Source organism: Vespa crabro, chromosome 3, assembly GCF_910589235.1.
Source record: "Vespa crabro chromosome 3, iyVesCrab1.2, whole genome shotgun sequence".
NCBI classification, from domain to species: Eukaryota; Metazoa; Arthropoda; class Insecta; order Hymenoptera; family Vespidae; genus Vespa; species Vespa crabro.
The window spans coordinates 10,503,404-10,521,322 of record NC_060957.1 but is presented as its reverse complement, the minus strand read 5'-3'; the positions used below and the strand labels follow the sequence as shown (position 1 = coordinate 10,521,322).

At 31.8% G+C, this 17,919-nt stretch overlaps 1 protein-coding gene across 7 annotated transcripts in view; it reads left to right on the top strand.

The window, feature by feature from the left end:
• LOC124423099 (cytohesin-1) overlaps positions 1-17,919 on the top strand; it is a 68,725-nt gene that overhangs the window by 35,885 nt on the left and 14,921 nt on the right. Inside the window, exon 1 of one of the 7 annotated variants that reach the window (XM_046960481.1) lies at positions 8,363-8,467. The exons of 4 other annotated variants lie outside the window; for them this stretch is intronic. In XM_046960481.1, the coding sequence (XP_046816437.1) occupies positions 8,441-8,467 (27 nt within the window). In that variant the 5' untranslated portion in view covers positions 8,363-8,440. Of the gene's footprint in view, positions 1-8,362; positions 8,479-17,919 lie in introns of those variants that run through there. 2 more of the 7 variants (XM_046960474.1, XM_046960476.1) reach the window with 2 other exon arrangements.

Below are 17,919 nucleotides of genomic sequence, written 5' to 3'. Positions count from 1 at the left end.
GCAAACATGGAACATGGAACATGGGAAGGTCGTTTAGAGATTCTAAGCCTCTGATGACTATCTATGACGCGATCTGACAATAAATCCAGTCTGTTCGTCGAAGCGCGACTTCCGCGAATTCCTTACCGTCACGTTTACTTAATTTATCATTCTCATGCATATATACATACATACACATGCATATGTATATATATATATATATATATGTATAATATATATATATATATATATTCATAGTATTGAGAATCCAAAATAGCAGCAATTACAACGGTACATACAAAGCAAAAATATTCTAGCCAACATATTTTCATTATATGTAAAAGCATATTACATGCATTATGAATTGTCCATAACCTAAATGACGATTCAAACAAATTTCAAGATGGCCTACAGTTTGATCATAAGAATATGATTTTTCTAAGTACAATGTTTATCTTGCTTTTTTTTTCCCCATATCAATAATAAATCAAATTGATTAATGTGAATTAAATAAAAGTTAATTAGTAGTTAATAAAAAATTAATTAAAAATGAATGTAAATTAAAGTAATTAACAATAAATAAAAGTGAAAAAAAAAAAAAGAAAATTCGAAATGGCCAGCCAATAATTATGAAATGAAACGAATAGAAACGTGTATCTCAATCAAGGTAACTTTAATTACCAATGGCAAAGATTTAAGATGATTACGTAATGATTATAAGAAACTATTATTTCTATATATACATTATATAAAAAGAAAAAAAACAAAAGGAAAGAAAATACATAATTAATATGTTGTTTTTTTGCTTTTTCTTTTTTCAATAATAATATACTTAATGATTTTTTTTTCTACCTCTCCTGAAGCAATAATCAACAGCAGTTATAAATTCCAATCAAATATTTTCTTATTTTCTTAATGTAGACACATATTCTTAATGTCGAATCGTACTAACCTAAAAATTACAAGTGTACAAAAAAAGATTCAAGATGGCTGCGAGGCATTGTACGATTTAAATTTAATGCCTTAATTAAATACATTATGTCAAAAAAAAAAAAATTAAGTTTAATCATTTACAATTTTTTCTTTGTTTCTTAATGATCTTTTTCTTTTGTTAATTTTTTTTTTTATATTTTTTTTATTTTTTTTTTATTTTTTTTTTTTTTTTTTATTGCTCGGAGACAATGATAAATAATAATAATTATTTTTATACAAAGAGTAGCAATTAATGAAAGTAGTAGGAGTCACACTTTAGCTTCAAATAACAGAGTACGATATTCTCGCCCACGTTTTTCTCTCTCTTTTTTTCTATCTCTCTCTCTCTCTCTCTCTCTCCCTTTTCTCATCTATCGTTTAACCTGTCGAACTCAACGGAATGGATAATCATTCGGCCTGTGAACTTTGACCGTCGCTCGGTACGCATGTACACCGATCATGTTATCGTCGCGCTTCTTATACTGAACGCGAATAAGCGTCGTTCTTCGTTTGCATTGCATTAGCTTCGTTAAAGAGTTAACTTTGTTAACCAATACGCTAACTACGACGTTATTAAATTCAGTCTCACGAGAACTTTGAACTTTATACTCTTTAAATGATTAATAAACATTTCGTTTCCATTATATATGTATGTATAATGTTTAAAGCAAATGAGGTTAGGTTAATTAAAAGGAAATCGTACAGAATTTTTTTTTCTTTTTTTTCTTTTTCTTTCGATAAATTTTGCAATTTTCACTTTATTATTACTTTTAATTACTATTACACGTGTCACTAGTACGTCCAGTTTCTTCATTCGATTTGTATTAAATCTTTTCTAATAATTAAATAAAAAAAAAAGAGAGACAAAAAAGAGAGGAAAAATAATTTTATCCGAAAATTATTTTTGTACTGATTAATTAATTTATTAATTGTCAACATGTTTATTTGTATTTATTAACAATATTATCTAATTTCAAAGTCATGATATTTACTATTCGTAGTATTATATAATCATACTAATATTATATAAATTAAATTATATTATATCATTATATTATATTTTATTCTTTTTTAAATTTTCTTCTTCGTATCTACGTGGGGGGGGGAGGGGGGAGAAAAGAATAAAAAGAAAACGAAGAACAAATAAAAACAAAAATAGGAATGTAAGTAATGTAGTAATTCCAAGCTATAATTTTCTTTTTTTTCCGCCCCCCCCCCTTTTTTTTCTCTCTCAACCCCTTACACTACATATACATATACGTACACGTACGTACGCCCGCTCGTGCTTATATACAGGTGAGAAAATTACGAGGCAAGAAACGCAAGGCACCTTTGTGTTCACGTATTCGGATTCGTTTACAGTGCAATAAGGAGGGGGGGGGGCAGGCTTGTAAGCTTCCTACACACACAATACACTCACGCAACACACACACACACACACACACACACATACACAACATACATTGGTTAAAATCTAGATAAAGCGTGTGGTCCGTGACCGAAAGTAAGAAAGAAAGAAAGGAGGTGAAGAGAGAGAGAGAGAATGAATTCTTTCCGGTCTCTTTTCTCCTCTTCGCCACGAAACGACCTTGAGAGGTCACTTTACCCGCAACCGTTCGTTCTTCGTTGAATACCATGCTAAAGAAGAAACTGGAACATCGTACGAAAGACTTTCTTTCTCTCTCTCTTTTACTCTCTCTCTTTTACTCTCTCTCTCTCTCTCTCTCTTTTTTTCTTTCGTCGTATATTTACCTGATGCTTCCCAAGGCACACCACCATCATTACCACTACCACTACTACTAAACATTACCAACCATAATTTCCATAATGACCAACCGGATCAGAGGCAGAGAGACGACGTTGGTATATGCCAAAGAGACGAGACTTTTTTCATTTTCTCCTTTGTCTTCTCAACTTTTCGTTTTCTTTGTTTTTTTTTTTTTTTTTTTTTTTGTTACTTTTCTCTTTCTTTTCACTTTTTATTCTTCTTTTCTTTCTTTTTTTTTTCTTTTCTTTTTTTTTTTTCTCTAGCGATGATAGGTGGAACAATGAAGAAAATGATGGGGTGATTTGTGAAGATTGTTTTTCTTTTTTTATGCATTGTACATATGCATATGTGCATGTACATGTATATATGTAATATCATGTGTAATACATATCACGTGCGAATTAAGGCTTCGTTGTTTTATGTTATTTTTTCTTTCTTTTTCTCTTTTTCTATTTTTATTTTTATTTTCTTGCGTTTTATTCTTCATCGCACTCTCTCTCTCTCTCTCTCTCTCTCGTTCTCCCTTTATTTTTATATATACTTACTATAGTATATTATTACTATTAATTTGTATATGTACAATAATATTCGTATGTTGCCGACGATCACATATATTATAATGTAATATACTTTAATAATATATTAATATACTGCTATATATATTATATGTGTATATATTATATATATATATATATATATACACATACAAATAGTATATATAAAAATGAACAATTACGTTAAATTAAAGATTGTTTAATATTAAAATTAATAGATAGTACATTAAAAAAAAAAAAAAAAAAAAAAAACCATAAAAGAAGAAAAGAAAAATAGAAAAGAAAAGGAACGTATTCATAAGAGAAATTATATTCTCTTGTCTATCTTTTATCTTAAAATAATCTCATTCTGAATACGAAAAGATGTCGTCGTCGGATAAGCTGCGACACGACATGGTTTCCTTCGAAATTATCGAAGCGGTGGCCATATTTAACGATCCTCTTCTCTCTGTTGAAGAACCTTGAAAAAGTGGCTTTCGGTAAATTTCAAAATTATACCGACTCCGTATATATACATATATATATATATATAGTAAAATCGCGCACGCATGTATAAAAAAAAAAGGGGAAGTGAAATTGGAATAGAAGAAATATAAAAAGAGAGAAATGAAAAATAAAAAAAAGAAAAAAAATGGAAAATAAAGGGGTAGGAGGGCCGTAACATGACAATTTCTCCTCTGCCTCTTATTTCTAATTTTTTTTTTCCTCTCTTTCTACCCTCTCCTCTCCCTCTCCCCTTTTCTTTCAACACGGAAAACGACCTTGCGTCTCTGGGAAATGGAAAATCTCATGCATAAACGGGAATAGTTCTCTGCGGCTACGAGGAAGAAACAGAGAGTTGGTTGTGCGGTTTATGCAATCCATACGCGTGTGTGTAGATGGGTATATACACACGAAGAAACCAGAAGCCACAAGAAGTATATACTGACTTTCTGATCCTCGTCTATTCTATTCATTTATTTTCTTTCTTTCTTTCTTTTTTTATTTAGTTTTTTTTTTCATGTTTTGTTTTTTCTTTTTCTTCTTTTTTTGTCTTTTCATTCTTCTTCTTCTTTTTTTTTTTTTTTTTTTTTTTTTTTTCTATGTCATCATACTCGACCACAGACATTTTTTCAATTTTGTTGTTATCGGAGATTTTTTTCTCCATATATTTTTATCGTTTTGTTTTGTTTCTTTCTTCTTTTTTTTTTTATTTTCATTTATTTATTTCATTGTTGTATTGTCGTTGTTAATCTCTTTATTTCTCTCTCTCTCTCTCTCTCTCTCTCTCTCTCACGCGTTTATTTTCACTTACTTTCCATGTTTCTTTTTTTTTTTCCTTTTTATTTTTCTGTCACATTTTTGTTGGGAAAATTTTTTTATTTTTTATTTATTTAATTTTTCTTTTTTCATTTATTCATTTCGTCGTCGTCGTCGACGTCTTCGTCACTTTTGTTATTATTATTGTTATTATTTTTGTTGTTAATCTTTTTATCCTATGTATTTATTTTCTCTCTCTCTCTCTCTCTCTCTCTCTCTCTCTCTCTCTCTCTCTCTCTCGTTTATTTTCTTCGTCTCATTTATATATCTCTTTGAGCCGACGATTACGAGAAAAAGAAAAAAAAAAGAAGAAAAAACAAGTTAAATATTATTTGACATTTGAATTTTTCCGCGTTTGGTGTCAACGGGTTCTCTCTCGACGGGACAGACGCAATTCAAACGATTTTTACATCATCCGCGTGTCCTTTCTTCCCGACCTTTTCCTATGACCTTTCGTGAATGAAAATTAACGCGTAATTATCGTTGAGAAATATTAAGATTTGTTTGAATGTTTCTTTTAAAAGTATAAAACAGTATCTTTCATCTTACTTCTTTTTCTTCTGCTTCTTCTTCTTTTTTCTTCTTCTTTTTTTTTTTTTCCCCTTTTTTTCCTCCCTTTTTTCCTTCGTCATCATCCATTGAAAGTCGAGAACCCCGAGTCAGGTCAAATCGGTAGCTTAAAATAGTTTTGTAGGCGGATAGAAAGAAACAGAAAAGGAGAGTATATATACATACACACCCACACACACACTACACACATTTTCATGTATCTATGAGTAAGTATGTGTATACATATATACACGTATATATACACGTGTGTACAAGGAAGAAAGAGAGAGAGAGAGAGAGAGAGAGAGAGAGAGAGAGAGAGAGAGAAAGCGAATGTATGCTTTGAAGAGAATAATTAGTTCGAGGACGATACACGTTCGCGCATTAAATCTGTGTCGAGATGCACAACTGTTGCAGCCATAATGTCTCTCGCGTTTCTCTTTTCTTCGACTCATAGTATTCGATTTTTTCGTTTTACTCATCATTAAGCGCTCTTGTTGCATACGTGCGCATGTGCGCCTGTGTTTGTGTGTATGTGTTTATGTCATGTGTTGAGTGATCGCGAATGAATTGACGACAAAACGACGACGGAGGTGATCATCATACGTCTTTTTTTTTATCTTTTTTTATTTTTTTTTTATTTTTTATTTATTTTTTTTTCTTTTTTTTTTTTTTTTTTCTTTTCTTTTTATGAATTGACTGGATCCAGTGCAACTCTTCTCGTATGTCATTTGTCCGTTCTTGTTCATTTTTTGTTTTTTTCTTTTTCTGTTTTTTTTTTTTTTGTTTTTTCTTTTTTTATTTATTTCTTACTTTTCATTTTTTCTTTTCTTCTTTTTCGTATTCTTCGTCCGTATATATTGTTTTTATTTTTTATCTTCCTTGTTAAATTTTCTTATATCATAATTATGTTAAAGGACAAAGAGAGAGGGGGTGGTAAGTGGAGAGGGATAGGGAGGGACTCGATATTATTGAAAGCCAATAACGAAAAATTGTAAACTCATCATATTCATGGAAGATTATGCGCGCAAATATATGTACATATATTTGCATATATATATATATATATATATATATATATATATATGTATATATAGAAAGAGAGATGTATTTGTCTTTGTTTATCTTTATTGACTGATAATTAATGACGGTTATATTTATTGAAGATGATTAGAAATTCTGTGAAAATGACGTGAACTTGCACCGTTGTTCTTTTTATTTTAAAACAAAGAAGAATAAGTGAGATAGATAGAAGGAAAAAGAGAGAAAGAGAAACAGACGGATAGACATACAGATTAAGAAAGAGAGAGAGAGAGAGAGAGAGAGAGAGACAAAAAATTGAGCTCCTTTTCTTGTTAAGCTGAACAAACATAACCTAAATTTTGAAATCTGAAATGATAAATAAAAAATAATTTCATGAATCATTTATTGAAATTTGATGAGTGAGAGAGAGAGATAAAAATTAATCCTTTTCTTCTGTTTTTTTAAATTATTAGTTATTTTGCCATACAATTATGTTTATTATCTATTTCTTCGTGATTATAAAGAGAAAGTAATTAACTATATATATATATATATATATATATGTGTGTATGGTGTATATATGTATATATATATATATATATATATATATATATATATATATATATATATATATATATATATGGTAATGCCTAAAGGACGATACGAAGTACTTCAAAGAGGATTACGAAAAGTGCCCTTTTACCTACTTCCTGGAGGCTTTCCACTTCTTCATCGTCCTCCACAGTTTGTTCTCTTTCCATTTATTCTCTCATTATCTCTCTCTCTTTCTCTTTCTCTTTCTCTCTCTCTCTCTCTCTCTCTCTCTCTCTCTCTCTCTCATGCATACTTATACCTAAACTCGTTTCGTTAAAAGTTCATATACTCGAGGATTTCCATCAGACCACTTCTCTCTGTCTTTTTCTTACTATATCTGTTTCGATCTCTTAAAAGTTTGAAACGCACACGAAATGTGCATTCTAATCTCTACGTAAAAATAAAACTAAGACACGAGTAATATATATATATATATATATATATATATAAATTTAGATTATAATTTTATAAAACGCACGTTCTAACCTCAAAATATAAAAGAGTTACTACATCTACACAAAACATACACACAAACATATACACACAAAATTAATCATTTATAACATTTTTTTTTTAATATCTATATAAAATAAACGTATATATACGTTTCTGTATATGTAGATATATATACAAAAAGTTTATATATAAAATTGAAATAATAATATAATAAATTTTATCAAGTATATCATATAAGTAGTATGCAAGGTCAAAGAAAGGGTATATTAAAAAAAAAAAACGGATTCAACATTTTAAATTCTCTTTTTACTTTCCTCCTTCATTGAAATTTTTTCATCCTTCTTGGACGCCTTCTCGAAGATTTGCGCTCTCTCTTTCTCTCTCTCTCTCTCTCTATATATATATATATATATATCTATCTATCTGTCTCTATCTCTGTCTCCATCGTACTCAAGCGTGAGCTGAATATTCACGTCGTTGAATGGCAGACGATGCGAGTCTATAGAAACGTTCCTCGTTCGCGGATTACAGTACAACTCCAAGTAGATATATATTGTCTATATATATATATATATATATATATATATATATATATATATATACATACCAACATAACATATGCATACATATATATCTATCCATCCATCCATCCATCTCTTTCTTTCTCTCTGTTACCCACTGGGTCGTGTTCAAATACGCATTTTCACGTTCCTCGATGTGACCAAAAGAATCATTATGCATGCATGTATGCATGCACATATTCGTACGTGTCATGTGTCTTTGTATGCGTGTGTGCATGTGTATGTTTGTATGTGTAAAAATGAGTGTATATATATTTGAACACGTAAATGTATATGAGTGTGTTTCATCGCAGCCAAGCGCAGAAATGTCGAAGCGCCACATTCCAAGGCTTTTTAACGACTGCAACCCTCTTTTCTCGATACTCTCCCATTAATAGTCCCTCACCTTTCTCTCTCTCTCTCTCTCTATATATATATATATATATATCTTTCTCTCTCTCTCTCTCTCTGTTTCTCTCTTTCTCTTTCGATAACGATGCTTGAAACAGTGACTTCGAAACAAGCACAAGTTTCGGACTCTCGTTCGTTTCATTTCGTTTCTTTTCGTTTCGTTTCGTTTCGTCTACTTTCGTTTCGTTTCATTTCATTTCGTTTCGTTTCGTTTCGTTTGTTCGCGCATTGGTTGCTAACGGGCGGCACGGGATATCCCGAGTGTCCTTCTATGAATGGGAATATCAATGTGTTGTTTTTGGGTGTGTGGTTGGTATGTTGTGTGTGTATGTGTGTGTATGTGTTATGTATGTCACAAGAAATCTGAATGATAATTGAATTTTTCATATCTTTCGTCGTTTTTTGTTCTTGTTTGTTTGTTTGTTTTTTTTTTTTTTCATTTTTTCAACGGTTTTTTACTTTTTTTTATTTATTTTTTATTTATTTATTTATTCATTTTTTTTTTATGATATGAATACTACGTACGTGAATACGTGCCTGTGTGCTTGGTTGTGCGTGTGCGTCGTGTGTGCGTTAAAAAATCAAAACGGATTTGTCGTACCACCGTTTCGTTTCGTTTCATTCTCATTTATTTTTCACTTTTTGTTTTTCGTTTTTTCATTTTTTTCTACCTCTAATCTTCATTGTTATTAATAATTTATTCTAATAAAGTGGAACAAAAGATTACTAATTTTGGATATATATATATATTTATTATCAGATAATAAATGAGAAATATAATAATAATAATAATCGGTGGGTGATATCTCTCTCTCTCTCTCTCTCTCTCTCTCTCTTTCCTTTATCGACATTACGAACGACGAACAAAAATGACGAACAAACAAAAGAAAGAAAGAGACAAAGAGAGGAAAGAAAAACAAGATGACGTATATATAATGTAAGTACAAGAGTACATACATGAGTATATATATTTATAGAGAGGGAGAGAGAGAGAGAGAGAGAAGAGATATCTAAAGCATTGATGATGTCGTCGGGTGGGGGCTAGAGAGTGAGGGAAGAGAGAGAGAGAGAGAGAGATCGAATCGAGTAGCAGCATCTCGGCGGCATTCGTGCCAATTCTAGAGATATTCTAGTAGAATGTCACGAGGTCGTCTATGTTGTGTGTGTATACGTGTATTTATGTATATGTATATATGGATGTATGTATGTATGTATGTACGAACTTCACACGTCGCATGAAAATGGCACGCAAAAGCATTTTTCAATGCAACGCCGCGTCGCGTTGTATGCGTTTGAAATCTTCCTTCGAGAAACTGGAATAATTGGAGTGAGTGAGTGAATGAATAAGAGAGAGAGACAGAGAGAGAGAGAGAGAGAGAGAGAGAGAAAATATTTATATCATATTCAAAAACTATGACGATTTTTCATTAAACTAGATTAATTCGCTGCTCTCTCAATTATATGTATTAAAATCCTTTTGTCCTCGAGACGCGATTTTCTTGGAATTGATATAAAATATGCAAAAGGAAAAAGGTTAGGAAGAGCATTGAAAGAAGAGAGAATAATAATAAGGTGGGGTGGGGGGAGGGTGGCGTGAAAGAAAAAGAAAAAGAAAACGTAAAGGAAATAAAAAATGAAAGTTAAAAATCATATTAAATTTCAATTGGATTATTGTGCGATGAGGGAGGGCGATGGGGTGGGGATGGGTGGGTACGTTAACATCAGAAGACCCAAGGCTCACGACAATCGTTTCGAAAGAAAAGCTTTGGCCGCCATATTGGCACTAGAATTCTTGGCCATTGTCTCTGACTCATGTAGTCAAAGTGAAGAAACGATAGAAGTCTAGTAAGAAAGAGATAGAGAGATAGTGATAGAGTTAGGAAAGAGTGAGAGGGAAAGAAAGAGGAAAACGTGGTTGGTCGGTAAAGAAAGAGAGTTAGATAGAAAGATAAAGAGAGAGAAAAAGAGAGAGAGAGAGAGAGAGAGAGAGAGAGAGAGACTGGGATTCTTGGCCCCTAAGGGTACTTTTCGGAACAATTGTTCCTCCTATTGTTTCCTGGTAGTCGTACTATCGAGAAAATCGTAAAAAAAAAAAAAGGAAAAGGAAAAAGAGAAAGAGAAGAAAAAAAAAGAGTAGAGAATAAAAGAAAGAAAGAGAATGAATGAAAGAAAGAAAGGAGGAAGAAGAAGAAGAATAAAAGGACAGAGACGACACAAACACAAAGCATATATACACACATACCTTATGAGAGAGAGAGAGAGAGAGAGAGAGAGAGAGAGAGAGAGAGAGAGAGAGAGAGAGACAGACAGTAAGAAGACAAGACACACTCCGTATAGCGTTTAACTCACCTATGTACATGTTTTTCTCATCTCTTTATATTCCAATGCTGGCGCCACCTACTTCGAAGGAATCTAAAAAACCTTAAGTCCCATCTTGTCGACAGAAATTTTTTTTCCTTCTTCTTTTTCTTCTTTTTCTTCTTCTTCTTCTTCTTCTTCTTCCTTTCCTCACCGACGACGACAAGAAGAAGGATGATGACGTCGAAACGAAACAGGTCGTCCGTGGCTTATCATCAGAGAAGTAGCTATAAAACTCCTTCACCGCTCGTTATCATAGCCCTTGCTATTTTTCTTCTGTGACTTTCGCGATGTTAAGAATCGAAACAGTCTCTACGAAAGAAAAGTACGTATATATATATATATATATATATATATATATATATATATATATATATATATATATATATATATATATATATATATATATATATATATATATATATATACACCACCTGTATCTCTGCTTTTTACATCAGAGAAAAACCATCGTTTATATGTATGTATCTATGTATATATATATATATGTATAGTATATATATATATATGTATATCCTTTGGTTAGCTCCACTATTATCGTTCTTGGTTATCTAGAAAGCCTTTCCTATTTTTTTCATCTTTTCTTTATAATCTATCAAGCTTTTAACGAGTATTGCCATCGATGCAACAGCTAATTCCGCTGGTTCTATATCTATCTATTTATCTAAAAGAAGAAGAAGAAGAAGAAGAAGAAGAAAAAGAAGACAAGCTTGTCTCGAGGAACTTCTTCAATCTTTTTGCTTAGTAATAATATTCCATGTTCGGAATACAGAAGAGAAGAAGGAAGCCATGTTTTAATAAAACTTGTAATAACCTTGAAATCTTCGTTCAATCTATATCGACCTGGCCAATAAAGTCTATTATCGATATTTGCAATAGTTTATGTCGAAATAAGTAGCACTATGTTTAAATTTTTTTTTTTTTTTTTTTTTTTTTTTTTTTTTGAAAATTCCAACCTTAAGGATCAAATCAGTATTATATTATTGGTGTGCGTATGTGTGTGTGTGTGTGTACATGTATATATAACATTGGAATGTACTATTGGAATTCTCAATTAATAAATTTTATTATTCTTTACTTAAATATGTAAAGTTATATCAAAAATGTTTTATTGAAAATTCCGACATTATGTAAAGGACCATATAATATATATATATATATATATATATATATATATATATATATATATGAAATATATAATCTAAAAAATTAATTTTTTTATTTTATTTTAGTCATTGCTCAAAAAACTTATTCAGATATATTATAAAATTGGTATTTTATATGGACAAAAAATATTAGCTATACTTTATTTAGATATAAAATACACACTGTAAATTGTTTTTTCTTATTGAAAATTTTAATATTACTTAAGAGTCTACTCAATACTATACCATTTGTATTTATGATATTGGATTTTTTTTTTTTATATTATAAAAAGTATTAATATTATTAATTTACATATAAAATACTATATAAAAGTTTTTTTTTTTATTGAAAATAGCAACGTCATTTAAGATTCGATATAATAAATCTTCTTTATATTACTTCGAGTTATCATTACTCGATACTATTATATACTATTCGTATATACAATATTAGAATATTTAATAAAAAAAAATTATTACATTTATTTATTTCGAAAATAAAATATTACAATTTCCGACATTACGCATTATAACGATCGTAATGCATATATATAGATATTATAATACACATGTACGTCATATTTTTAATATAACAGATAGACGCAAAATTTTATCAGACGTGATAAAATTATCGATCGTGAATTTTATGCGAGAAAACTTTTTCTTTCTTTCATTTTTCTTTTTCTTTTTTTTTTTTTTTTTTTCTTTTCCAGATATTTGTACTTTGTCACGCCACGGCTTATATTCAATACATTAAAATGTCGCGTTGAGTCGATATTTTTCTAAAGAAAGAGTTAAAAAAAAAAAAAAAAGTAAATAAATAAATAAGTAAAGTAAATAAAAGATAAAACCAAATGAACGATCAAATGAACAAACGAACGAATAAATAAATTGAAACGAACGATAAAAATCGAACCATGAAAAATAAAAGGAAAAAAAAAAAAGAAAAAAAAAAGAAAAAGTGATACGCCTAGCAATGATCATATTCTTGAATACATTTTAATCAATATATTCATTTATATTTATGGTAATTACGTATGTATGATTATACAGTGTGATTAGTATATCGAGATGTTACGTAAGTTTATCGCAGACAAATCCAATGACGCGGATAAAGAATCTTGAAACCTCTCTCTCTCTCTCTCTCTCTCTCTCTTTCTTTTCACATAATTCACGTTTCCTCATGCAGTACATATATCATGTATTGAAATTATTATTTTAATACAGGTTAGTAGGAAAATTTGTTAAATGATTTTATTGAACAATCAGTTATATATGTTTTAGATTTGTTTTTCTTTCATTGGATTTGCGGTTTTACAATTCTCAATAAGAAAAAAAAAAAAAAAAAAAATAAAAAATAAAAAAATAAAAAAAATAACACCAGAATTAATATAATATACCTAATATTAAAAATGAGTGATTGATTTTTAATAAAATTACTTTATTAATTGACCACATTGACCCTGTTCCGTTGTATTTTATTATTATTATTTTTTTTTTTCTTCTTTCATTTCCCCGTTATCTCTTTCGCCTTCTGTTTTTTTCTTTTTCTTTCACATCGTCGACTGTTATCATCATTTTATATAACACATTTATTATCTCGCCTTGTTTAAACGAACATTATGCATAGTTAATGCAATTCTCTCGTTTGCACACTTTTCATTACCCTTTGCTTGCTTCTGCTGGTTCTACTGTTGTTAACTACACTGCCGTTGCTACTTATCTATTTAACATAAGTTTATACAGCATTTGTTATTAGATCAAAGCTTCTTCCAGGTTATGTTCATGTTGTTTTCCTTTCTACTTTTTTTTTCTTTTTTTTTTTTTCCCCTATGTAAACATTTTAACGACTGGATCGAAGATGGGTGGAGGGTAGAGGGTAGAGGGTGGAGATATACAAGAAGAAGGTGCGTTTGATGGAGCCATGAGAAAAGATGCATTTGAAATCACAAATATGTATGTGTGTGTGTGTGTATCTACGTATGTATAATATATGTGTTCTCCTTATCGGTGTATCAGCGTATGACTTATACGTACTGCTAACTAATAATGCATATATATATATATATATATATATATATATATAAATATATATATATATATATATATATATATATATATATATATATTAGTCATTCTACCGACATGGAGAAGTATCATTATCATTATTCGTGGCTCGCGGCACGACGATGACAAATATTTGAATTATACTTGCAAAAAGCAACGCCTTGAATTGCTCTCTGCCATGACTCGTTGGAGCTTCTCATTCTCACATGCCGTCGTCATATTCAAAGTATATCTCGACGGGAACCAATTGAGAATTTGAACGATAGATATGATGACGATAGATAGATAGCATTTATTTACGTACGTACGTATGTATGTATTATATGTATGTATGTATGTATGTTTGTTTGTTGAAATTTATCCTACAATATCTCAGCTTTAAAATTCGCTGAAACTGAATTCTACGCGATATGAATTCGATATAATATTTCTCTTGTGTCTTTTACTTTAGTTTCTTTATTTGATCCATCAAAGAGATTATGTTAATTTGCTATTTTGCCATGGGTATCGTTTCGTACAATCGATTTTTTTTGTTTTTTTTTTTGTTTTTTTTTTTGTTTTATTTGTTACGAGATACTTATAGCTAATTAATAAAAAGTATTGAGCAAATAAATAGAAGCGCATACAATTATTTGTAGATAAAATTGTATATATCTTTTGTTTTTTAATTTTTTTTTATTTTACTTTTATTTTTTCTCATTCGTTTATTTACTTATTATTCTTCTTCTTCTTTTTTTTCTTAATGAATTATTTTCAAGTAACGTAAAAAAAAAAAAAAAAAAAAAAAAGAAAGAAATTCCTTCTCAAAAAAACAAAATTGTTCTACGGAGAGACGCTACGACAATATTTTATCTCTCTTTCGTAGTATTTGAATTTGCTCAATACGTTACATACATTTACTTATATATATATGGTACCATTTATATAGCCCGACATCTTGTATGATTCGTACCTTATCTCGTCGTCATTTTCTATTATTTGCGTCCATCAAACTTTTCCTAGAACTTTATATTCCTCCCGTATCTTTCCCTCCCCTTCTCTCCTCTCTCTCTCTCTCTCTCTCTCTCTCTCTCTCTGTCTATGTCAAGCACACATCTATTTGAATTTTCGTTTGCATTCGATCGTTGTGGGAGGGAGACGGGAGGGTGAGGGGAGAGAGTGTTTACTCGTTCCACCATTTGCATTATATTTTTTTCGTTCCTTACATAGAAACACTATGTATGACAAAAAAAAAAATAGTGTAGAATGTTTGCTCTTAAAGCGAGAGAAAAGAGACAAACGAATTACATACATACATACATACATATACATACATACATACATCTATCTTTTTTTCTCACGCATCGGCGGGTCGAACGCAACTTTCCGTTTGCGGGACCGGATGCGGATCTTGCAATACAAAAGCAACTCGATTGAAGAGAGAGAGAGAGTGAGGTAGAGAGGTAGAGAGAGAGATAGAGAGGTAGAGAGTAAAAGGAGATAGTGTGGGGGGCGTTGGGGGCAGAAGGGAGGGATACATTTACGTGTGCAAACGTACAGGTATATATACATATATATATATATATGTCCACCAAAACACGTATATATGTAATGTTCAAATACATGCACCAATCGCACGCGCATACAAATACTCATATCCATATCCCATGTCCCATGCCCATGTCCCATGCCCATGTCCCATGTCCATGTCCTATGCCCATGTTCCATGTACACGTTCATGCTCCTGTGCCTTTATGAACATATATATACACTTAACACATACATACAAACAGGAAACACATACATCGTTATCTTCCAAATATACGCGCCGATGACGAAGACGCGAGAACATGCTTTTATTGTTCTCCTTGTCGTGTATCCTGTGTCCGGCTTGGTGCTGCTGTCCGGTTAACGAGCTCCACATCGAGAACGAAAAGAAAGAGGAGGAGGAGAGGAGAAGACAAGGAGGAGAGGTCGGTCTGTCGGTCGGTTGGTCTCTTCCGGTCTAACTAATCTTTTTCTGGCTGTCTTACTCTCCTCCTTCTCTTCTTAACCCACTATCGCCCCTTAACTTCACTCTTTCTCTCTCTCTTTCTCTCTCTCTCTCTCTCTCTCTCTCTCTTTATATATATATATTTCTCTTTTTTTCTTTCTGTCTGTATGTCTCTGTCCGTCCATTTGCTTGTCGTTGTCTCTCTCTTTCTTTCTCTTTCAATTCTCATTGTTGACAAGAAATTCAGAGGCAAAAATGCAAATTACCGTAGACTAAGAATAAAGAATGGGAGTCCGCCTGTGAATATCGAGAATACGTAGAGAAGGAAGAAGTAGAAAAACTTGAGAGAACGGGGGTGATGATGGTGATGGTATAGTGTATGATTGTAATAGTAATGGAACTGGAGAAGAGAGGAGGGGAGAGATGCATTTAAAAAGTCGGGTCGAAATAGCTGCGGAAACGACGGCCGCGTGCGCGCGCGCGCTACATCATATCCTCTCGGTGGTATCAATGAATCGTCTAGATTGCAATTTAATTTTTCTCGCACGTCGTCGTCTTTTTTTTTTTTTCTTTTTTTCCGTACGTCGGCGATATTTTTCTGTTATCTTTCTTTCTTTCTTTCTTTTTTTTCGTACATCGTCGCCATTTTTTTTCGTACGTCGTCGCCATTTTTTTCTCGTACGTCGTCGCCATTTCTTTTACGTATATTTTTTGTTTTTTGTATATCCTCAACATTTTGCTTTTTTTCTTTGTATATCGTCGACTTCTTTCTTTCTTTTTTATTTTATTCTAAGCTATTTTATTCTAATTTTATTAGTATCTTCTTTCTTTTTCTGTTTTTTTTTCTTTTTATGAAATTTTCCTTTTCCGATTTCTCTCTCTATCTCTCTCACTGCGAGCTGCTTTTCGGAATGAATTGCGAAGGATGTTATTTAATAAAAAAGAAAAAATTTCTTCATTAACGATCGATCGAGTTTCAAATAAATAAAATATTATATAACGATCGTTCCATCGTATCTCATCGGTTACCTACCAAATAGCAATGTAGAACGAGAACCCCTTCGTATGCCTTCTCTGCTAATTAGTGTTCGGACTTAATCGGGAGTTACGCCCGTATATAAAGCGACCAAGTTTTAATACCTGCAACTAATTAAGGATAAACATACACACACGCACATCTATACACATAGACATATACATACACATAAAAGGGAATCGAGAGATTTAGCATCCTGAATATTTCGTTCCTTTTGGGTTGCATCGCGCCAGTGGTAGTGGTGACGGTGACTGTGATGGCGACGGGATGTGGGGTGGGGCAGGGAGGGGCGACGGCAAAAGCAAGAGAGAGAGAGAGAGAGAAAGAGAGGAAATCGCATCGCGGAACGCAAGTCCGTGTGTTTATGGTGGCTACTACCACCACCATTCTTGTTCCTGTTGCTCCTGTTACAATTGTTATTGCAATTGCTAGTGCTGTTGCTCTTGTTGCTACACAATATTGCTCTTTGTCGTTTAAGTTATGTTAAGATTCGTATCAAAACGATATAACGAATCATCATAATCCAACCCTTTGCTCGTCGATCAGATACTAATACAATATCAGATATAAAATATCTAGTAGTCTCTCCCTCCCACCCTCCCTTTCTCTCTCTCTCTCTCTGTATTTTTCTTTATCTCTCTTTATCTCTTTCTCTCTCTCTCTCTCTCTCTCCCTTTTCCTCTTTCTTTTTTTCTTACATTCACGAGTATTATGCAAACGCGAATATAGTTTTCAAGCGAAGCAACCCCCTTTTTTTTTCAACGAGAGAAAGAGAGAGAATGAGTATGTGTGAGAGAGAGAGAGAGAGAAAGAGAGAGAATGAGTATGTGTGTGAGAGAGAGAGAGAGAGAGAGCCTACCTTCGAATCGTAAGCATTATCGCCCCCTTCGATCGGTGTTATGCTCGTAGGGCCACACCTTCCGTAGACATATTCACGATTTAACGACCAAGCTCTGGCAACGGTGGCGGCAGCAGTAGCAGTACTAGGGTGGTAGTTGTAGTACTATGTAGGTAGTATAAGCGACGAGCCGAGAGGGAGAGAGGGACTTATTTCACCCCTACAACAGTGACTGACTTCCGTTGTATTTTGCATTTTAGAGATATTGTCCAACGAATACACATTTTTTTTCAAAAATCTATATTATGTCGTCTATGATG